This window comes from Pagrus pagrus (genome assembly GCF_965226575.1).
Source record: "Pagrus pagrus genome assembly, chromosome: 16".
Taxonomy (NCBI): Eukaryota; Metazoa; Chordata; class Actinopteri; order Spariformes; family Sparidae; genus Pagrus; species Pagrus pagrus.
The window spans coordinates 8,595,802-8,619,393 of NC_140200.1; the positions used below are offsets into that span (position 1 = coordinate 8,595,802).

The 23,592-nt window shown below is 40.9% G+C and overlaps 2 protein-coding genes across 4 annotated transcripts; both read right to left on the reverse strand.

Moving 5' to 3' along the window:
* Positions 1-193: 193 nt before the first annotated feature.
* Positions 194-7,250, reverse strand: LOC311271754 (zinc-binding protein A33-like). Of its 3 annotated transcripts, none has more exons than XM_084377573.1 (6): positions 6,733-7,250; positions 6,507-6,602; positions 2,489-2,719; positions 2,380-2,402; positions 1,805-1,923; positions 194-1,617 (listed from the first exon to the last, which is right to left on the reverse strand). In XM_084377573.1, the coding sequence occupies exons 1-6, from the start codon at positions 7,129-7,131 to the stop codon at positions 1,109-1,111; spliced, it is 1,377 nt and encodes a 458-aa protein (XP_084233699.1). In that variant the 5' UTR covers positions 7,132-7,250; the 3' UTR covers positions 194-1,108. The 3 variants fall into 3 exon arrangements, with proteins under 3 accessions (XP_084233699.1, XP_084233700.1, XP_084233698.1); XM_084377574.1 differs by lacking the exon at positions 2,489-2,719 and adding an exon at positions 6,190-6,420; XM_084377572.1 differs by lacking the exons at positions 6,507-6,602; positions 6,733-7,250 and adding exons at positions 2,806-2,901; positions 3,037-3,779.
* Positions 7,251-8,022: 772 nt separating this feature from the next.
* On the reverse strand, positions 8,023-20,443 carry LOC311271349 (zinc-binding protein A33-like; the record flags this gene model as incomplete). Its single annotated transcript, XM_084376964.1, has 7 exons — positions 8,023-9,611; positions 9,769-9,887; positions 10,606-10,628; positions 10,723-10,953; positions 11,040-11,135; positions 12,188-12,497; positions 20,334-20,443. 7 exons carry the CDS (start codon positions 20,441-20,443, stop codon positions 9,097-9,099), a joined length of 1,404 nt encoding a protein of 467 aa, XP_084233090.1. The 3' UTR covers positions 8,023-9,096.
* Between the last annotated feature and the right edge of the window lie 3,149 nt (positions 20,444-23,592).

The following is a 23,592-nucleotide window of genomic DNA, read 5'->3' on the forward strand; positions in this document are numbered from 1 at the left end:
TGAGTGTGAGTGTGTGCGTGTGTGTGTGTGTGTGTCAGCGGCTAACACAGAGAGAGAGAGAGAGAGAGATGGCAGTACACTGGAGACATTAAGCATTGCCTCATAATGATTCATCCCTATGCTATGTGTGCATGTAGGCAGCCACACAGGGGCATCATGGGAAAACTGATGATTCCTAATGAAGACGTTCAGAGTGCTGCAATATTTTTTATTTTGTTATTTATTTAGTTTTACATTCACGTTACATACATCAGAAGAGCCATGTTACTGCAGACACCCTGGACTGATTGGTAATTGCACGATAGCATAATAACTTTAACTATTTACTCCACTGCACAAGAGTTAAGCTGACATGAACCTGAAAAACAACCAAAGCTCAACAACAGTTGGCTTCATATACATTTTGGCTGGTATTGAAGGATGTACAATTATTTTCATTCACACAACCCAAAATCACACATTTACCTCAAAGGGAATTGTCAAACTGAACACCTTCTTTCATCTAACAAACAGTTCAGGTTGGGAAAAAAAAAAAAAAATCAAGTAAACATAAAAAAAACGAGAAATATTGAATTAAATATGATAGCTTAATATGAGGCTGATCAAAAATATTTACATGACTAATCTCTTTCAACAGATACTTACATTTGGCTGTACATCTGCCAGCTTGTAATTAATTTAAAACATTCACTGAATTATTTTAAATTATATCAAACAGATGTACAATTATACTGCACTTCCAAAATGTCTGGGCAGTCACAAGAGTTTAGAAAACTCCTCCAGAACTAAAGCAAAAATTATAACTCTGTTTTAATACGCTGTGTAGTACTCCTCATGGCAAGTAACCTGAACTTTATGTGCAAAATCATATCAACGATCATAGACATCAAAAGGTTACAGAGATAGGCCAACTTTTACTCGTCTGCGCTGAAATCTGACAAAAATAAACGTAATATGGAAAAGTTCAAATATATATATACATATCACACAATAATATAAACTTTATGTGGCAACAAGTTAAAGATTTGCTAGGGGAGGTCACATTGTGAATCGTTAAGGCTATCATGGCCTCAGCTTGTTGTTTGACCTCTGCAGTAATGCAGAATGTTTATCTGGGTTTTCTTATTCCCACTGACAACTCAGCTGGAAGGATTTTTGCATTCCCTTTAAAATACGGAAAGACCGTTTCTGTGAAAGTGTGTCTGATGGTGTGTACAACTCTTCTCCTATCGAGGTCAAAAAACGACAGTATTCCTTGGTCATAATTTAGCTGCACTCTGACCTTTTGGGGAAATGAATCTTCAGATACAATTTTCACATAATCCCTTGGAGTAAGTTCACGCAGAATGTCAGTGCAAACACACATGTAGATGGCCCAGATTTTTGGAGAGATTGGCTTGGTTTTAGCAGCCACACCAAGAGCCCAATAACCCCCCACCTCCACATCCCACCAGTGTTTACCAGAGTTCAATCCTCCAGAGCCAAGAGTGTCTTCGGACCTCAGCCTTTCTGGATTTTCAGGATGCGGCTGACTCTTTGCGCTTTTTGTTGAACGGTTCATGAGTTCTGATATAGTCAATAGTGAGCTGCCAGTGTTGGGGTCCAGAATTACAGGTGCTTCAGACAAAGAATGGAAGCAAAAGAGAGAAAATATATTGGTTTTTTATATGTTTTACTGAAAGCATTGCAGTGTGCTCATAGAACTGCCTGGTGGTTTGTTTTAACGAAAAAGTTGATCAGTTACCTGAACTTGTTACTGCAGATTAAGATGTCATTTGGGCAGAAACATAATAATTTTTCTTACTGTATTGGATTTTGTTCTTCATCTTCATCCAGACTGTGAACAGCAGGTTCCCGAGGTGTTTGGCTTCATCGATCAGGGCTCCTGACGGAGTCTCTGGTTCTGGCAGGTTGCACTGTGATCTGAAAGGATATCAGGCAGCTACACATTACTAGTCACTAGTATGTTAAAATACCCCACATTGTAAAGGTTTTTATTTGGCAGAAGGTTACAAGTACCTTAAAGTTACAATCCACTGGGTTTTCATCATATCAAACTCATTTGATATATATGTGGGTAACACTATTTTATGACAATTTACTTTGATAGTCATGACCAGTATTTTTTGAAAAGCCACACAGGAGTGACATTTATGCTTTAGAAACTCATACTGATAAAGGGGCTTGACTACAATTAAAACAATGGAAACAGAGAACAGTAGATATGCCTAACAGTTAACTTCCCCAGTACATCCAGGAATTCTTCCTACACAGCTGATGAGACAGTCCCAAACTACCATCAACCTTGCTCTGCAATGTTGCAGTCGACACTTTGAAATGCTGACATTCAGCTTTGATAGTTAACAGGAAGCAACTTACCGCTCCAGAGTGGATTTGATATTCTGTCAAACAAAGAGAAAAAAGAGAAAACAAATCAGCATCTCTAACTCTGTTAAATATTCAATATTAAGATAAGAACAATAAGTACCAGCATAAATGAGATGTCTTCAGCCCTCAACTCCGTCTCTACGGATTCAATTGAGTGTGTGAGGGAGGAGATCTCTGCAGTCAGATTTACAATCCTGATCTTCATCGCCTCAGTCTTGAGCGTCGCCTCTTTCCTTACTGCATCAATCCGAGCGGCCTCCTCTGCTCGCAGGAACTGGTAAAGCTTCTGAAACTCCTCTTTGATCGTCTTCTCCGTCTGCTGAGCCTGGAGCTGAGGAGAAACAGTTTGACTTTTAGATCGAAGCATACAACAACATGCTGCTTTCTGCCTCTACGACCATTATGTCTGTGACTTACCTTGATGTGTCTGTCCATTTTATCACAGTTGAGTTTATTTATTTTAAATGAGCACAGTTTGCTTTTTAAGGTGATCAGTCGAACCTTGAGTCGGGCCTTCAGGGACATAATAAACATATTAAACAGTGGATTAGACACAGGTTGCCTGCTATGTGCAACATAAAAAATCATTCCACATCCTTTCTCAGTTGTTTTTATTAAAGTATACATACTACATGTTTTCTCACTCACCCTGTGGGCTTCTGCTGCTTTGTTGACGGGGACGCAGTTGTGTTTCTTATGTTTTTGTGAATCCCGACAGATCACACAGACGAGCTGTCGATCGTCCTGACAGAAGAGCTTTAGTTTCTGACTGTGCACAGTGCAGATCTCTTTAGATGCTGAGTCAGCTTTCTGACTCCTCTCTTGTCTCAAGGTGTCAGAAATATTTCTCAGTGCCAGATTACGTGGAGGCTGACCCATTGGAAAGATGTCCTTGCAGACCGGGCACGTCTGCTGTCTACTCTGTCTCCACCACTCCTGAAGACAGGACTTACAGAAGCTGTGACCGCACAGCAACACAACAGGATCCTTAAAGATATCACAGCACACAGGGCAGGTGCACTCCACTTCAGACGGTGACGTGTTTGCAGCCATGCTGTTGATTTCTCCTGTGGCTGTCAGGTCTTGTCTCGGACACACAACTTTACTTTCACTTTCACAGATCGTCCGTTATTTGCTCAGCCAGTGCTCAGGTTCAGTACTTTTTGTTGCAAATAGTTTCAACAAACACTCATAAATTCCACGTGACAAAAATAAAAGTCCTACTTACTGGACTGTCCTCCTTATTTTTGCTTACAAACACTTCACCATGTGCTGACTTCCTGTGACTTCTTCCTGGTCTCCGAGAAAAGAGGGAGGAGTTGTTCCTTTTTTTCCTTTTTTTAATCTCTGCAGTCATGTCCTGCAGCAGTTTTCCAGTGTCGTGCTGAGTTTCAAAGTCATGAAATCACTCATAACTTGTCTCATTTTGACGCGAGAGCGAGCGAGAGAGAGAGAGAGAGAGAGAGAGAGAGAGATGGCAGTACACTGGAGACAATTAGCATTGCCTCATAATGATTAATCTCTATGCTATGTGTGCATGTAGGCAGCCACACAGGGGCATCATGGGAAAACTGGTGATTCCTAATGAAGATGTTCAGACTGACTGTGTGCTGCAATATTTTTTTTATTTTTTACATTTCATTTACATACATCAGAAGAGCCATATTACTGCAGACACCCTGGACTCCGTGCATGATTGGTAACTGCACAATAACATAATAACTTTGACTATTTCCTCAGCTTCATGTCAGCTTTGAGTTATCCTGCAAAACACCACAGCTCACATACATGTGACTTGATATACATTTTGGCTGATACTGAAGCATATACAAGTTGAGTCATGTTCGTTAACATAACCCGAAATCACACATTCGCCCCCAGATTTTCAATCTGAACACCCTCTAGCATCAGAAAAACTCTTAGTATTAGGCTGATCAAAAATATTTACATGGTTAAACTCCACAAGACTATTTCTTAAACCTTTAAAACGGCTGAATAACATAACAGTTTATACATGTACAGGATGTCATAAAATGAAACTAGAAAAAAAAAAGTTTAAACTCAAACTTCCAACAGATACATATATTAGGCCTTACATCCACCAGCCTGTTAATCATTTCATATGTACAATGAATTATGTTAGAATATGTTACTACATGATATATGATGATGCAGTGAGTTAGATTAATTTTATGAAGAACTACATTAAAAGAAGACTTTCAGTCCCTAGTATGGGTGAACCTCCAAAAACACTAGAGCCTACATTTCCCATAATGCAACTCAACAGTATCTTACATTCAAAATTCAAAGGTCTGAAGTCTAAAGTACTCATGTTATCTGTCAATGACACCAAAACGTTACAGAGATCGACCAAGATTTTCACAAACTAGATATGGAAAAGTTTTGAATGTGAAAAAGAAATATTATACATTAATATTAACTGGCACACCTAATGTGGCAACAAGTCCAGGATTAGCTAAGGTAGGTCACATTGTGAATCATTAAGGTTTCAAAGCCTCATCTTGTTGACCTCTGTGGTAATACACAATGTTTATCTGGGTTGTCTTATTTCCACTGAGAATTCAGCTGGAAGGATTTTTGCATTTGCATCAAAATATGGAAAGACTGGCTCTGTGAAAGTGTGTCTGATGGTGTGTACAACTGTTCTCCTATCGAGGTCAAAAAATGACAGAGTACCTCGGTCATAATCTAGCTGCACTCTGACCTTTTCGGGAAATGTGTCTACAGATATAACATGTCCATTACCACTTTTACCATATGTTGGTGTAAGTTCATGCATACAAACACAGAGACTTTTATGGATGCCCCAGGGCTCAGAGGTTTGATTGTTGGTTCTAGCAGCCACACCGAGAGCCCAAAAACCCCCCACCTCCACATCCCAGCTGTGTTTTCCAGAGCGAAAGCCTTCAGAGCCGAGAACGTCTGTATCATGCCACCTTTCTGGGTTTTCAGGAAGCGGCTGATCTTTGTCACTTTCTGTCGAACAGGTCATATGTTTGGATAATGTCAATCGTGAGCTGGCGGTGTTGGGGTCCAGAGTTACCGGAGCTTCAGAGAAAAAATAGAAACAAAAAAGAAAGCTCATTGAGATGTTTATTAATCTAAAGGTTTTACTGATAATATTGTATAAGCGTGCTCCCAGTACAGGCAACTGCAGATTGAAATGTCAAATTTAGGCCGAAACAACGTGCAGGTTTCTCACTGGTTTCGATTTTATTCTTCATCTTTTTCCAGACTGTGAACAGCAGGTTCCCGAGGTGTTTTGCCTCGTCGATCAGGGCTCCTGATGGAGTCTCCGGTTCTGGCAGGTTACATTTTGATCTGAAAGAATAAGAATATAATTTTTTTCTACACCTCAATTGGAGCATATTTGTTTGGTGCTAAACTGCAAATATCTCAAAGTTACAATCCTCAGGATTTTCATCATATCTAAGTATTTTCCTGTATTAATCTGGGCTGTCATTTTATCATATGGCTATAAAATAGAGTAATGCTTTATTGGAAACTAGTGTTTTACTTTTAAAATGTTATGAGGATAACTCTCCCACCTTCAGTCAATCAAAGCCCACACAGTGGGTGACACAGTCCTAAACTACCATCAACCTGCTTCTGCAATGCTGTCGACACTTTCAAATGAAGTCATTCAGGAAGCAACTTACCGCTCCATGGTGGATTTGATATTCTATCAAAAAAAGAAGACAAGGACAACACATTAATACCTCTAACTTTGTTTAATATGCAATATTAAGAATGTCAGAATATGAATTAATCACTGAGTACCAGCATAAATGAGATGTCCTCAGCCCTCATCTCCTTCTCTACGGTTTCAATTGAGTGTGTGAGGGAGGAGATCTCTGCAGTCAGATTTACAATCCTGATCTTCATTGCCTCAGTCTTGAGCGTCGCCTCTTTCCTCACTGCATCAATCCGAGCAGCCTCCTCTGCTCGCAGGAACTGGTAAAGCTTCTGAAACTCCCCTTTGATCGTCTTCTCCGTCTGCTGGGCCTGGACCTGGGGAGAAACAGTTTGACTTTTAGATCGAAGCATACAACAACATGCTGCTTTCTGCCTCCACGACCATTATGTCAGTGACTTACCTTGATGTGGCTCTCCATTTTATCATAGTTGAGTTTTTTTTTTTTAAATGAGCCCAGTTTGGTTTTTAAGGTCATCAGTGGAACCTTGAGTCGGGCCTTCAGGGACATTTCAATAATACAGTTAGTTAGATACACAACACATTTGCCTGCTACAATATATGTGCAATATGAAGAATTCTTCCTCTCTCAGTTGTTTTTATTAAAATACATATATTTGCTCACTCACCCTTTGGGCTTCTGCTGCTTCGTTGATGGGGATGAAGTTGTGTTTCTTATGTTTTTGTGAATCCCGACAGACCAGACAGATGAGCTGTTGATCGTCCTGACAGAAGAGCTTAAGTTTCTCACTGTGCACAGTGCAGATCTCTTTAGAGTTAGTTCTCTGACTCCTCTCTTGTCTCAAGGCGTCAGACAGGTTCCTCAGTGCCAGATTACGTGGAGGTTGACCCATTGGAAAGATGTCCTTGCAGACCGGGCATGTGTGGAGTCTACTCTGTCTCCACCACTCCTGAAGACAGGACTTACAGAAGCTGTGACCGCACAGCAACACAACAGGATCCTTAAAGATATCACAGCACACAGGGCAGGTGCACTCCACTACAGACGGTGACGTGTTAGCAGCCATTCTGTTGATTTCTCCAGTGGCTGTCAGGTCTTTCTTGTCTCAGACAGACAACTTTACTTTCACTTTCACAGATAGTCTGTTATTTGCTCAGCCAGTGCTCAGGTTCAGTACTTTTTGTTGCAAATCAACAAACACTCATAAATTCCAAGTGACAAAAATAAAAGTCCTACTTACTGGACTGTCCTCCTTATTTTTGCTTACAAATACTTCACCACAAGCGGCCTTTGGTGCTGACTGCCTGTGATTTCTTCCTGTTCTCTGGTAAAAGAGGGAGGAGTTGTTCCTTTTATTCCCTTTTTTTTTTTTTTTTTATCTCTGCAGTCCTGTCCTGCGCAGTGAACGCAGTATTTTTCCTGTCACATGCTGTGTTTCAAAGTTTTGAAATCACTCATAACTTGTCTTATCTCATTTTGACTTGGCTATTGTGCAAATCAACCCAGATATGTTCATGACCACGCTCTTTTCTTTTGACCTGTTTGTTCCAAAGTCAATCGCTAATCCACCCTGTAGTTATTTAGGAACTATTTCGTTTGCCTGTCGTCTTTGTTAACACCGGTTCCTCTCCAGTTTCTAGGTATGTGAACCACGAAATCAGTCTGTAACTGTGAGGGAGAGTCTCCAGTGACTACTGCAACCTCCAAGGTGAGGATTATGTAACTGACGAGGGTAGCTGAGCTGACACTACATAGTTAATCTGCTGAAATGTTTACTGATGGCTGTATGACCATGGTTGCTGAATTCTTGATTCCACTATTATAGATGCTTTGCCTCATAATAACTGACGATTCATCATTGTGCTATGCATATACATCAGCCACATGAGGCATTATGGGAATAATAGTAATTATGGAGTCCATGCATGTTTGGTTACAGTATTTATAGCACATAAGATGAAAGCATAACACAACTTTAATATTTATTCATTCTTCACAAAAATTAAACCGACATGAACCTGAAAAAACAATGTCAGCTCTCTGAGAAATTATGTAAAATACATTTGACTTGATATACATTTTGATATTGAAGCGCAAACAATCATTTTCATGAACAAAACTCAAAATCAAACATTTGCCTCAAAATATTTCTTCGATCACTGGACCCTCTCTCTGTAGAAATTCAGTTAAGATATGAAAAAAAAACAGATCAAAGTTATGGAAACAGGAAAATTATTCTAACTCTTATTAAAAATATTCACATAATTAATCACTAAAAGTCTATTCCCTTAGCCATAAAAACAGCTGATGCATAGAATCAAATCAATCATTTTATACATTTACAATACATCATGACATGAAACTAGAAATGATGCCAAAAAAGTCAAACTTTCAACAGATCCATGTATTTGGCCATATTTTTTCAAGCCTGTAAATAATTTAAAACATTTAATAAAATAGGTTAAAATGTGTTAAAATACATATACTTCAGTGATTATACTTCCATAAAGTTGGGGTACACACAAGAGCAACATTAAAATAAGAAGTTCACTTCCTTGTATGGGTGAAACAAAAAAAAGCACTGGATCCTACATTTCCCATAATGCAAATCAAGAGCATTTTTCATCAGACTGTCTGTGTCTTTAAACTCCACCCCTTCAGTTTGTAATGCAGGCTGTTAGAAATTGAAGCCCAAAAGCGGAGGTAACGTTCAATAGGCCGAGATTTATAGTGAAATCTGACAAACTTTTTCCCTGTTAAAAGGGCCTTTTTTGGGGCAAGTTTTTCCTCACTCGAATCGAGGGTCGAAGGACAGAGGGTGTCGTCTCTGTACAGATTGTAAAGCCCTCTGAGGCAAACTGTGATTTGTGAATTTGGGCTATACAAATAAAATTTGATTTGATTTGATTTGATTTGACATAAACTCAAAATGAAAAGAAATATTAAATAAACTGACACATTTAATATAGCAACAAGTTAAACATTTGCTAAGGCAGGTCGATTGTTCGACCTCTGCAGTAATACAGAATGTTTATCTGGTTTGTATGATCAATGACATTTCAGCTGGAAGGATCTTTGCATTCTCACGAAAGTACGGAAAGACCATTTCTGTGAAAGTGTGTTTCACAGTGTGTAAATTTTTTTTCCTATCAAGGTCGAAAAATGACAGTTTTCCTTTGTCATAATCTAGCTGCACTCTGACCTTTTGGGGAAATAAGTCTTTTGATAAAACATCTCCGCCACATTTACCATCTCTTGGCGTAAGTTCATGCATCCAGACATGGCAGTTACATATATAGATGCCCCAGGGCTTAGAGGTTTGATTGTTGGTTCTAGCAGCCACGCCGAGAGCCCAATAACCCCCCACCTCCACATCCCAGCTGTGTTTTCCAGAGCGAAAGCCTTCGGAGCCGAGAACGTCTGAGCTGTCCAGCCTTTCTGGATTCGCAGGAAGCGGCTGACTCTTGTCACTTCTTGTTGAACAAGTCGCCTGTTTTGATATAGTCAATAGCGAGTCGGCAGTGTTGGGGTCCAGAGTCACATGAGCTTCAGATAGAAACAAAACAAAAGTTTATTGAGATGTTTAATAAAGCAACCGTAAAGGTTTTACTGAAGTCATTACAGTTTATCAGTTGCCTCTACATGTTACCGTACACTAAAATGTCCAAACATGGCGATGCATAGCCAACATAACATTGCTTACTGTACTGGATTGTATTCTTCATCTTTACCAGGACTGTGAACAGCAGGTTCCTGAGGTGTTTTGCCTCATCAATCAGGGCTCCTGAAGGAGCCTCCGGCTCTGGCAGGTTGCACAGTGATCTGAAAGAATAAGAATATAATTTTTTTTATACACTCCACAGCTATAATCTTTTAAATATGGCTCACATCAAAACAATTTTCTATATTATTCATGGCTTTTTAAGGTTCTCTGCTTAGAAAATGTATTTACAGATGATGACTTATACTTTTTGACAGCGTTGTCATCATTTTAGCTAACTTCATGTGCATTTTGGAGTTTGCGATCCACTCGCTCCTCTTCACGTAACTACATGAACGGGCGGCTGCAATCTCCAGACACAGCAGACAAACAGGGATCCTGCTTCTCTGCTTATGGAGTTCTCTATCCTAATTGGATAAAGTGGGCAGCGATACCAGAAAATGTCTTTTCTCTTTAGGGGAGAGAGACGTGTTACAGACCAAACACTCCATTTAACACTTACTTTGATTTATTTATTTTATTTTCTTTAAAAGATATCACCTACAGCCGCTTTAATATTTATTGGAAGAGATTTCAAACTGGATGTTTTACTTATCTAATTTGTGTCGGGTTAACTTCCCTACATTCAGTCGAGCAGGGAAAAAGCAGTTCCCCTCTCCCCTATACCTTTTTTGGAGATGTATCCAGGACTTTTTCCCAACATAGTGGATGAGAAAATCTCAGACTACCATCAACCTGCTTCGGCAATTTTGAAGTCGACACTTTGAAATGCTGACTATCACTCAATTATGCTTCGATAGTGAACGGGAAGCAACTTACCGCTCTATAGTGGATTTGATATTCTGTCAAACAAAGAGAAAAAAGAGAAAACAAATCAACACCTCTAATTCTGTTAAGTATTCGTTATAAAGCTCAGAATATTTGATTACTGAGTACCAGCATGAATGAGTCGTCCTCGACCCTCATCTGATTTTCTATGGTCTTGATTCTGTGCGTGACCAAAGATATCTGCGCAGTCAGATTTACAATCCTGATCTTCATCGCCTCAGTCTTGAGCTTCGCCTCTTTCCTCACTTCTTGAATCCGAGCAGCCTCCTCTGCTCGCAGCAAATGGTGAAGCTTCTCAAACTCCTTTTTGATCGTCTTCTCAGTCTGGTGCGCCTGGAGCTGAGGAGAAACAGTTTGACTTCTAGATCGAAGCATACAGCAACATGCTGCTTTCTGCCTCCACGACCATTATGTCTGTGACTTACCTTGATGTGGCTCTCCATTTTATCACACGTGTGTTTTACTCTGTTACATGACTCCAGTTTGCTTTGTAAGGTCATCAGTTGAAACTTGAGCTGGGTCTTCAGATAAAAGGGACATATAATTAACTATATGGTAAACAGTTTGTCAGAAGTTGAAGTCAAAGTTTTTAGACTTTTTTTATGCACCCAAAAAGTTATTCTCTCAGATTTTGAGCACAGGTGTGACATATTAAGATGCTAATTAAACTGCATGATTAGTGCACCGGTGCGCACTGAAGAACAATGAGTTGGGTGGGAAGGGGGCATGGATCAGTGTATGGTGTGACCACAATTTGCCTTATGCAGATGATGCATGATGCAAGGGATGGCGCTGGATGAGTGGCAGGATGGTTGGTCTCTTGATCTCATCATGGTATCTCTTTGCATTCACATTTCCTGTGTTCGTTGTCTGCAGCTTGTGCTTATCCATACTATAGCCTGATCGCCACCACGGGATACTCTGTTCACTACACTGACATCAGCAAACCGATCGCCAAAACGACGCCTTACCATCTGCAAGGTGCAGTGGAAACCGGGATTCATCAGTGAAGAGAGCGCTTTTTCGAAAGTGCAAGGCGGCATCATAGGTGAGCATTTTCCCATGCAGAAATTCCTTGTGCTGTGCAAATCAACCGTTGCATCAGCTGTCCAGGTGGCTGGTCTTAGACGACGCACTGGCGTAGTTATATGTGGTCTGCGGTTGTGAGGACGGTGGATGCCCTGCCAAATTCTCTGAAATGTCATTGCTAACAGCTCATGGCAGTGAAATGAACATTGAGTTCACTGGCAGCAGCTCCAGCGGACATTCCTGCAGTCAGCATGCCGAGTGCACGCTCTCTTAAAACTTTAGTGACATCTGTGGCATTATGCTGTGCGACAAAACTGCCCCTTCAGAGTGGCCTTTCATTGAGATCAGTCCAAGGCACACCTGTGCAATAAACATGCTGTCTAATTAGCCTCTTGATAGGCAACACCTGTCAGGTGGATGACTCATCTTGACAGAGAAGTGCTCACTAACATGGATTTAACAAATTTGTGCTCAAAATCTAAGAGTGATAATTTCTTGTGCTCATTAAAAAGTCTAAAAACAACACATATATTTGCTCACTCACCCTTTGGGCTTCTGCTGCTTCTTTGACGGGGACGCAGTTGTGTTTCTTATGTTTTTGTGAATCCCGACAGATCAGACAGATGAGCTGTTGATCGTCCTGACAGAAGAGCTTTAGTTTCTCACTGTGTAGACTGCAGATCTCTGTAGATGTAGAGTCGGCATTCTGACTCCTCTCTTGTCTCAAGGCGTCAGACAGGTTCCTCAGTGCCAGATTACGTGGAGGCTGACCCATTGGAAAGATTTCCTTGCAGACCGGGCATGTCTGCTGTGTACTCTTTCTCCACCAGTTCTGAAGACAGGACTTACAGAAGCTGTGACCGCACAACAGGAGAACAGGATCCTTAAAGATATCACAGCACACAGGGCAGGTGCACTCCACTTCAGACGGTGATGCAGCCATTCTGTTCATTTCTCCTGTGGCTGTCTGAACTTTTACTAAACTGTCATCTTTACTCTTGCCTATAAAAACATTACCACAAGCAGGTAGCTGCAGACTTCCCGTCACTTCTCCCAGTGAGCAAGGAGGAGTTTTTGCTTTCTGATCTCCACCCTGTGCAATGACTAGTAACACACTCATCTGAGAGAGAGAAAAACTGCTTATCTAATTGAGTTGTGTGTCATAAAATGGCAGACTTATAGATCATATATAACCTTTGAACACCTGAACTAGTTTATGGTAGAAGCAACAGTGACCTGAAAAGTGCAGACACAAACAGTGTGAAAGGTCACTTTTTCTGTAGGTGTTCAATGACTAACGAAGCTCAGACAATGGTAATATTTTTTTTTTTTAGAAGGGGGATAGTATTCTCAGTTGTTTTATACATTTTACTATTCAGACAGGTTGGAAACAAGCCAACGTGTATGCCAAATTCCACTTTATTTCAAGGGGAAACCAACAGTGAGCGCAACCGTGTCACGAGAATATATAATAACGTTTTTTATTCACAAACAGAAATGTTCTCAATCACTTCTGACACATCTGACATTTTCTCCTGGGACTTATTCTCTACTTAAAGCAACATTGTGTAGAATTTCACATTTTGTGCGTTTTTGGCGCCCCCCACAGTTCCTGTCGTAAATTAAAATCCCAGGTCTGTGACAATTTGTCGGACGTAATGTAGGTGCTGACTGCAAACAAAACTCATTACATCATAACAATGTTATGTCCTGAAGTAAACATGTATGTAACGCTGTGATCCAACCCTCTCACTGAAGTTACATAGAGCAGAAACAAGTGATGGGGGGGCCAAGTGGCTGAGACAGAGACACCATTCACCCTGTTACAAGACACTGTAACATCAACATGACTTTGAAGCTGTTATTTTAAGTTTAAAAACGTATATAATGGTGCTTTAAATTACTTATTGAACAGCAAAAGAGTTGAAAAAACTTTTTCCCTGAAACCCTGCAGCCCCCTGAGTCCGTCAGTATTACCAGAAATATAGTATATCACTGTTTTCACTGGATTCCACCTGTTGAATGTCACTCTGCGATCAGCTCTAGCTCTGAATCGTGAAGTCGATCAGCTTATATGAAAAGCAGCATAGTTTATGTTTACACATTTTGAATATTTCACAATGAAAAAACCGCAGACAGACATTTTAGTCTGATTTAAAAAGAAGAAGAAACCATTGCAGGTGAAAGGTGATCAGTCAGTTTACTGCAGCCACAGATATGTATGTGTGGAGTATATCTGCAGGAGGTGTCCAGTAGTGTGAAAGTTATTGCATATGGAAAAAAAAGCAGACTCCAGCAGGTTTTTTTCCCAGAAAAATGTGACCTTAACCTTAACCAAAGAATTCCCATGAGATACTGCAATTCCTCAGTTCCTGGTATTCAACTCTTGTAAGATCTCTCATCAACGCGGAGCTGTGGGAGAGGGTGGTACATTCGCTGTAGCAGGCAGTAAGGTCAAATAACCTGCAGGAGCAGATGAGTGCAGGATTTCAAATCAGTCCATTACGCACCTGTAACGCACCACATGAATCATTTACAAGTTCATTTTACAATCCTGTTGACACAGCATTACGTGTAAAGGACATTCCTCATGGCAGGACATCATACCGGATGTTTCTGAGGAGATAAACTATAAAGGGGAAATGCGAGAAGATTTTGTTTCATTTTAACACACACACAGTACATTTCTTTAACCGTATTTGTGCATCTTTTTATTCACAGTACTCTCACGCATAAGGTACACACATCAAATTCCCAGCGGCGAAAATCACAAGTGATTCGACCTTTGACCGCTGCAGCGACAGCTATCAAAGGCTGACTGGTTTAACATGACAGCACACACCACCATGTGGCCTGCTGCTCTTTACTTTCTCTCCTCTCCTCTTTTAGTCTTAATCTGGTCTCTTTTAGTCTGCTTAACCAACACAACAAGGAATGCATGACAAATATATAATCAATATAGATAAAAGCTTAATTGTTAAACATTATTTTTATCGTTTCTGCACCAAAAAGAGGGAATTAGACACACTTCTGTTTTGACTTTTGACTTGAAAGTTGCCTCAGAAGAAGAAACAGCATTTTGCAGTTTTCTGTATCCTTCCAACACACTTCTATTAAAATATTGTGTGTTTTTGGCAAAAGAAAAAAAAAAGACAGCAAAGAAAGAAAAGTGGTTCTCAGTGGTTCAATTTGGTTCTATGTGGTTTGCTGTCAGTGTGTAAAAACCTCCACCATCAGTATTGGGGTTATCTATCAAACCTACAGTCGATCCATATCTCTCACAGAAGACAGCTCAGTTGCATAACGTCGCTCGTACAGTATATAGACTTTTCCCACTTACATTCCCTGCGCTGGTGTAATTATTAGGGCTGTGGATAGTGGTGCGGGGGTGGATTCTTGTGAGACTGTTCCTATACTTAAATATTATGTCCATAACCATAAAACATTCAATCCACATAAAGCCAAGTGTTCTGGATCTGGCCACAGTAGCCTCCCCAGGGTGGCGCAGTAAAACCGCCCTGAGCCGCCATTAGGTGGAGGGAGCTGGAAGAAATACTGGACAGAGGCTGGGACCGAATGAGAGCCAGAGCACAGCTGATGGTAAACTAATTTTGTTGGTACGTGTTGTGTTCACACACACACACTGACACACACACACACACACAGTGTGGAACACACATATTATACAGTACGTGAGGAGTCTCTCAGGACGGTAAATGTGGGACAAATCTCTCACTCTCTCTCTCTCTCTCCCTCTTTCCATCTCTTCCCTCAACTGCTCTCACACTCACTTGATCACCATCTCACAGAGTAAGGCATATGCTCCATCATTTGCCTTGAGGGACAAAAGACTGGGAAGAAATTCAGCGAGACACTGTAGCACTTCTCTGCAGACTCTTGGAGAGAAGTGCCGTGTATTAGCGTTCAGCTGCACAGCTTTCCTGTCTGTGAAACAGAAGAAACACTATACAAGTCCAAATCTGGACACCATATTCAACGTACACTATTTCGAATGAAGAGGAGAAAACATCAGTTGTGTTCTTTATGTGATAAATTTCTCCGATTATGTCTGAACGGGGTTTGTGAAAGCATATGTCATGGTTTTAAAAAGTTAAATGTCCTAATTTGAAATTTAAACAGCTTTTCCTGAAGGTTAGAAGCACCTGGGACTAAAACCACTGTCTGTTCATCTGATGCCCTTGGGTGAATAAAGAGATCATTTGACTGCAGCGATCACAGGAGGCCCACAAAGAAACTTTTAACATGCTGGAAAAAACATAGTTAATATTTGTGCTATAACTGTCTTTAACTGTATTATGTTTGTGTCTTTCCGTCACCGGACACTAATAGAGAGTCAGCGAAAAACAGTTGTAAGTGTAACCGGAGCGGCAGCTCCTCGGCAGAACATTACAGGAATTTACGATGTGTTAAATGTTTCCTTTGTTCCTCCCTGTGGCAGCTCACTCTGGCAATTAGGGAAGGCAGCGGCCTGCAATGAGCTCATTATCCCCCCCGCCCCTCTCTCTGTGTCTTCATCCAACATGATTGTTGTGCAGAATTATTTGACGGATTCATATTTCCTGCGGTAAATCATACGATACGCGACGTGATCAACACCATTTTAACGTGTTCACAGATTCATTCTCATTCATAGATCTTTGTCTTGCTTACGGAAACACAAAGAGGCATGCATTTCACTCGTGCACCGCCATCTTTAAAACCAGAGATTGCTTTAATATCACTTTTGTTTTCCTTTCAATATTGTGGTAAAAATCTGAAGCCCAACCGTGGCACTTTGCCAAAGTCCAAAATGCCAACAGACTTTTTTTCTGCATACTCGGCCCCTGAAATAAACCCCTTGCGCCATTCCATTTGGCAAACCCATTTGGGATGGAGGGTGGGGGCAGGAAAGGGAGAGGTATAGGTTAGCTGTAGTAATAATCATAAATCACCTCTGAAATGCTGCCATGTCACATGCCAGACTGTGCCACTAATGACCAGCCCCATCTTTCACCGGGTATTTTTATCTGTGTGCCCTGACACTCGACTTCTGGAAGCGTCCTCTCGTTTTACGTAGTCAGCACCTCGGCCCGGCCTGAGCACAAGTTCCTCACATATCTATAAATACCAGCCAGCTAAATGGCATTTTCTATCACCCACCCCCTGCTTGGCAAGAACCAGGAGCTCTGTGACTTGGCAAAGGGACCCACAGTCCTACGCCACTAAACATCTTGGGGCTTAGCCCCCCACCCCGGCGTCACCCTCCAGAGAACAGCTGGCTAAAAAAATAGATCCATCTGCCACTGCCTTCAAATTCCAAAGTGGTTTCAGTTTAATTAAACGAGTTGAAATCGGTTTTCAGAAGTTTTGCTAAAAAGAGGCAAACATTCACATGCTGGTTCGGTTTACGACAACCTGTAGGATTCATGTCGGACACTGCAGCTGTAGTTAAAGCATCAGTATAGATTAGTGCTTGTTGACTCATGTAAATGCTCACACACACTCGCTCACACACACCAGAAATGCACAAACACCTGTACATGCTTCCTTTGCGCAGAATGTTCTGCCAAGTTTTTTAAGCTTGCTGACATGTGGCACTAGAGACTGCAGGTCAGCGACAGCTTCCTGCTATTTCGGGCTCTGTCACAGCTTGAGGTTTTAATTTATTCTGCCAGAATGTGTCAATCACTGAGCAGCAAGGTTCAGGCCTGAGGTCTGCTGCAGGAGGGAGAGGGAGGGAGGAAGACCTTATTGATAGAGTCGAACAGGACTAAAACACGCTGATGTTATGACGGAAACTCATCTACTTATTGGAATTTCCAAAACTCTTCTTGACCATGTTGACAAAATGTATTCATGATACTGAGAAGCAGGCAAAACTTATTTTTAAGGCTGGAAGCCAGTATAGCCCTAGTGACTCCTATAAGATGGCTGTGACATTTGCCTGAAAGTTGGGTGGGACATCGGGGCTACTGCATGTTATGCCCCCTCCGTGACGCTCACTGATGGCAGGTTTAATGGCCCTAAAGCAAGAAACATTCTCATTAAAAGAGTTATTTTTAGGCGGCACGTACGAGTAATTTAACACAATGTCTACACAGGCTGTATACTGAAAACAGCGTGTTACCAGAGCAGCAGCTTCAGTCTTCCATCAGAGTTCACACAGGATGCGTTCAGGAACAGCAGGTCACTTGCATTTTGTTATTGCTCAGAGGCCAACACACAGTCACGGAAGATATGAGCATAAAATGGAAGAAAATAGACCTGATGCCTATAAGAGGCTTCGTATTGTGGTTAAATGCAACCCGTTATACACCCTATGTGGACAGGTGCAATGATTAGAAAGGAAACTCTTCCATGAGACGTGCGTGAGACAGATGACAGATTAAAAATGCGGCTGTAACCAGGGCCGTCTCTGAACATTTTTTGGGCCCCAAGCAACATTGTACACTGGGGCACCACCACCGCTCTGGCTACCTCCTCAAGCCCCCCCCCCATCATTTTAATATCCCAGAATGAAAATGAATGACTTGTCATACTTTATTATCACTATATATCACTATCACAAGCTTTTTATTAACAAAACAGATTAATTTGAAGACAATAAACAACTATTTTCAATAAAATGTTCAAGAAAATGAAATCGCACAAATACAAATAATTATAAGTAAAAGAGACACAAATCCTTTCTGTGTAAATTACAAGATTATTCCAATGCAATATAAAAAACAGTACTTGAGCATTATCAAATGCTCAAGTGAAAAAAAAAAACACTGCTGCACGGAGCCCCCTGGTGGTTAGGGGTCCCATTGCAGCCACTTATAATGCACAGAGGAAAAACATCTCTGGCTGAAAGAGAACTTGTCCCATTCATCTATTTGACTTGACAGACTTGTAAAAAGAAGGCCATAATATTACATTTCCATTTTGCAAAAACTCTAAATGAGTGTGATAAACTAGTGTGGACATGAGATGAGTCGAATTTCAAAGTGTGTTGCATGAAGATGGACTTCAAATTAACTTACTACTCCATCAACAACTTAATGGAACAATCCCAGATGAGCATCTGGGGCCATTTTACCAGACTGGTTGGATGAAGACAGTCTCAGTAACTTTTTGATTTATTTTTCAAGTCAACACATCTTCATACGTAAACGACTGCATAAGTCGATTGTTAGCGTCTCACACAGCGACGTATATAATAGTTCCCAGCGTAACAGCAACACCCGGAAATTCGTTGTGCGGTTGCTGTTTGGTTAGATTTAGGAAAACATTGTGGTTTGGGTTAAAATCACCAAGCTACTGCTATAACTTCTATTACAAATGCACCCTACTTTACCTTCTGTGTGTGACGTGACTTCATAACGTTATTAGGTTAAATGAACTTACCGTTGACTTCTGGTTTCACACTGAATGAAAGTCCTGTACTTGTTTAACCTGACCATCTGTCCCTCCTTCCTCCCTACATGACTTATCACTCTTTATACTACCTCTCCTCACTTCCTCCTTTGCAGCTGTAATGATTACTACAGCTGCTAGAGGTCACCACCCAACAATGTATGAGTTGAAAGGAGCTGCTTTCATTTTCAACCTATACGGTCCTGATGAGGACAGGCTCGTTCAAGCAGTGCGCAGTGAATACACTGATCATTATTCCCTCTCTCTGTCTTGACTGTTTGCCATACCAGTGTCTGTCCACGGGCCATGCCACTGGTGTGAATTCGACTCTCCGAACGTCGTGCCAAAACACACACACGTCAGTCACCATGTGATGTCATGCCTACTACGCGTGGCATCACATGACTTCACAGAGCTTATCCTCCGCGATTCCACGCGCTGAAGCTCAGTTGTGAGGCAGTGTCACCTCGTGGGATGACAGACCAGAGCTCAGTTCTCTGCTGACTCTGTGTGGAATGTGCATCCCTCCCTAATTTCACTTGGGTCGTCCTCTCAGGGTCCAAAGACAGCTGTGCGATGCAAAGTGATTCTCTCAGCCTGTGTCTGCTGATGAGCTGATAGCCCGTCTTTTGTCACCTTCCACCCAGTGCAGAACTCACCGTTAATGTCTGTGATGGCTGCTTCACGCTGACTTTAAGAAATGCTTTAGTTGGAATTACAAACTAAATATTTATTTCCATTCGGCGATATCATTTGTACATAATTTCACTTTTCACTTATGTGTGGGTTGGTTGCAAATGTGATAATAATATTGTTTTTTACAAAGGAAGCAGTTGATACCTACGTTGATTTTTTCGCTCATCACACCTAATGGCTATTAAAGCCTATTTCCATCGTGGTGGGAAGCCAGAGAGGGATCATTTCCACGCACTACCTCGTCCTCTGCGAGAGTAACATCAGACTTTAACACCGGAGACCGCTGTTTGTTTCCACCAGTCAAAATAGGTGTTAGCATTACCAGAAGCTGATCCTGAAACTTAGCCACGTGTTTATTATTGACCAACCCCCCCTACCCTGGTTACTGTTGCTAGTTCGGACAAACGTGAAAATAACAATAACATTAGATACTTTCAGGGCGTCACACATTATAGCTTCAAGAAGCCCATAGCAAGGACTACGGTATGCAATGAAAGCATATCGTCACAATATTAAGTTTTATGAACAAGGCTAAATGACGCAAATTGAGGCCAAGTCATTTCAGTCTGCACATAAATGGGAGAGGCCACACATACTTTGCGTAGAGGCCAAGGATGACAAGATTATCAGTCAGCATCGCTCCTGCACTGCCAGGTCCCCTGTTGCCCTTCTTGAGAAACTCTATGTATTCCTGACCACAGACCATGGTGCTGACTGTTACGTCGCCTTAGCTAGCCAGTTAGGTAGCGAGTTAGCTAGCGTGAGATGTGACTATATACAATGGGATGTGTCCGTGAAGATTGTGGTGTCAATATACTATGACTTCACATCACAATGTTATCTTTTAACTACCACAGAATGGATAAAAGTTTTCTCCGGTTATGGAAACACAACGCCCTCCACATGGTCAGGGTGTCACGTGTCGCTTTTAGAGATCCCCCATTAACATCTTTGAACCATCTTATTAATTTTTTTCCTTTTCAACATAAACAAGCACACATAAGTTTAACAAGAAACAGGAACGTTGACCGGACATCATCCAAGTACAAAGCTTACTTGACTGCTATTGGGCCACAGAGCGAAAATGGGTCGCACATGGGAAGGATGACAACGAAGCTCCACTAACCTTAACAGATTCGTCATTTTACCCCAAACCACAATCTTCCCTCAAACACATGCACATGGTTTTTGCGCCTTAACCCAACCAAAACATAACCATCGCATTGTCACCTCATAAAACTGATTTATTTTTTTCAACAGTGAGAGTTTTGAAAGGCAGGGACGAATGATCAGAAGACTCCTCCATGTCTTAGTCTAGACACTGTGGTCGAACGATGTATTCTGGCATTTAATTCGAAGGACCTGTTGCCTAACGCCATGTGGTTTGCGAGATACTCACCCAGCCTCGTCTCCATCCGCACTCGAACTCGCTTTCTCCCAATATTTGACAAGATAGTGGCAGCCCAAAGTTGAGTCTTCAAAAAATCCAGCCACTAATGTGCGGGTGACATCACTAATACTGAATCCATGTTCCCCAGCACCCAATTAAACAGACACATGGAAAAAGAAAATGAATGGACAGAGAAATGAAAGGAGTGAGGGTAAAAGCTGCGCTGAGGTAAGAAAATTAATATGACAGCCTCCTTTTCACTCCACTCTCACTTTTTCATTTCGCTTTGCCAGTATGTCAGTGGCTTTCTCTTTCTCTGTGGCTCTGCCAGCTGATGTGCCAGCCAATGCCGCAAAGAACAAACATTTTTTTTCAGTGTTTGCGTGTGCGATGCCAGGGAAACTTTGGCTCTTTTCTTTCCACATAATAATACCAAGAAGCCCTTTGAATCATATAAACAAAATGCATTTGTGTGCATGAGAGGGACAGAGAGGCAGGGCGAAGGATGCGAGATGTGTTTGCGTGTTTTGTATGTATGTGTGAGTGATTGTCAGCAGGATCTGTAAACCAACAATCAGGGATCAGTCGCAGAGGCTGCTGACATCATCATCCCAAATAAATTACAGCATGGTAAAAGAGCGCTGGTCCGAGGCCAGCGGGATCCAACAGTCCCAGAGTCCATAATCCATAACAAACATTCAATTTTTCAAATAAACTACACTCCGGGGCCAAATCTGTCATCTTTTTCGGGGCCACTGTGGAACAGCGCTGTCTGACTTTACTCTCACAAGATTTATTTGAGTCGTGCTGATTTATGTTTGTTATTGTGTTTTGTACACCCGGCATGTTTTCTGGCTTTTATTAGCAGAAATTGTTCTCCACTTCTCTGTCTCTGACTGTATACAGATTGAACAGCACCATGCGCTCCTTCTATCTGCCATGTCCGCTCTGATATTTGTATTACTGTATATGTCATTACAAGAACTGTTTTCAAGTGACTCTCTGTCAGGGGCATGTTTTAGGTTAGATAATTCATCATTCGTTTATTTGAAGTATTGTGTTGTTTATTGGGAAAGCCTTTTTTTTCTTTTCTGGTAAATTGAATTCTTTCCAGGACAACTTACATTAAATACACCAGTGACAATCTTGAGCAATATCTTCCCAGACTTAAACAAATCATTTTTCGAAAGATTGTTCTACAAGAAGCTTTGAGGCTTTTACCAACTTACATCAAAGACATTTTAAATTCAAAAAGCTTTAAACGGTGAGTGAAACACGCTCTATTGTTAATATGGTGGAAAGTAAACATATAACTTTGCTGTCTTCCCTTTTTGGGTTATGAGCAGGTCAGAGCCAGTCTCATGTGGTTTAGTCCTGTCTAAAACTGCACTATAATAAAGTGTTTTATTCTATATTTCTTGTTATTTTGTCTTTCATAGATGTGGATAAATAAATCTTGTCCCATGTGTGTTTGTTTGTTTCACCTAACCTGAGAAAGACTTGCAACTGCATCAAAAGAAGCTAACGGAGATCCTGTAAAAATGAAATTATTTGACAATTTCATGATGAAATTAATCAAATAAAATTATCTTTGAATTGGTAAATATTTGATGTAACATTACAATAGTAAGGGATATAAAGCTGGCGTACAGTAGGGTCATCCAGTCTAGTCAAGTATTTTTGTCATCAGGTTTCGCTCAAACTTGTGGAGTCCATGCCAACGTGCGTGCTCTCAATACAGAAAACAAGTACACACCAAATACTAATATACTCAGGAATTTATGGACACTTTCAAAGATTCAACTTTTCACTCAAAATTTTCATCTGATATAATCTTTTGTAATGAAAAAAAAATGGCATTATATTCGAAACAAATGCAAAATATTAGTTTCAGATTTTTTGACCCGACTGTAAATGTATTCACTTGATAAATAACTACTTTTATTTAATAACAGTTTAATCAATAAAAGATCAAATGTAAAATAAATAATTAAATTAAATTAAATTAAACTGAAGGACTGTGGGGGATGTGGGGGGGACGCTTGACCTCAGTATTCTCAAAATCCTGGCTGCGGCCCTGGCAGTCGTCTTGGCTCAGTGAACCAAACTGTGTCCACTTTTTATTGGAGTTAGTGATGTAGCTTGTTTGTTTGTTTGTTTGATATGTTTTTGAGGTTTTATGCTCAAAAGCCCACAGTGTAGATAGATAGATAGATAGATAGATAGATAGATAGATAGACAGAGAGAGAGAGAGAGAGAGAGAGGTGCATGCTGGTCAGTGGGTGCATGTTGTTTTTGCTCTGATGGAATAAATAAAACTGTGAGCTCGTCATTTGGGCCAAACTATTAATAAGAATGTCATTTCGGTACCCCTCCCTCCTGAACCCCATTAGTCCTTTGGACACTTGCCCAATAGTGTCCGCATGGCAGCTGGACGCATGCGCAGCAGGCACGGTTTTCAATAA

Bases quoted from the DNA above. Each gene is read 5' to 3' on its own strand.
- LOC311271754 (XM_084377572.1), bottom strand. From the start codon at position 3,441: ATGGCTGCAAACACGTCACCGTCTGAAGTGGAGTGCACCTGCCCTGTG. The intron at 2,720-2,805 runs GTAAGTCACAGA...GTTTCTCCTCAG, and splicing joins AAATGGACAGACACATCAAG to CTCCAGGCTCAGCAGACGGA. The intron at 2,403-2,488 runs GTACTTATTGTT...TTTGTTTGACAG, and splicing joins AAGACATCTCATTTATGCTG to AATATCAAATCCACTCTGGA.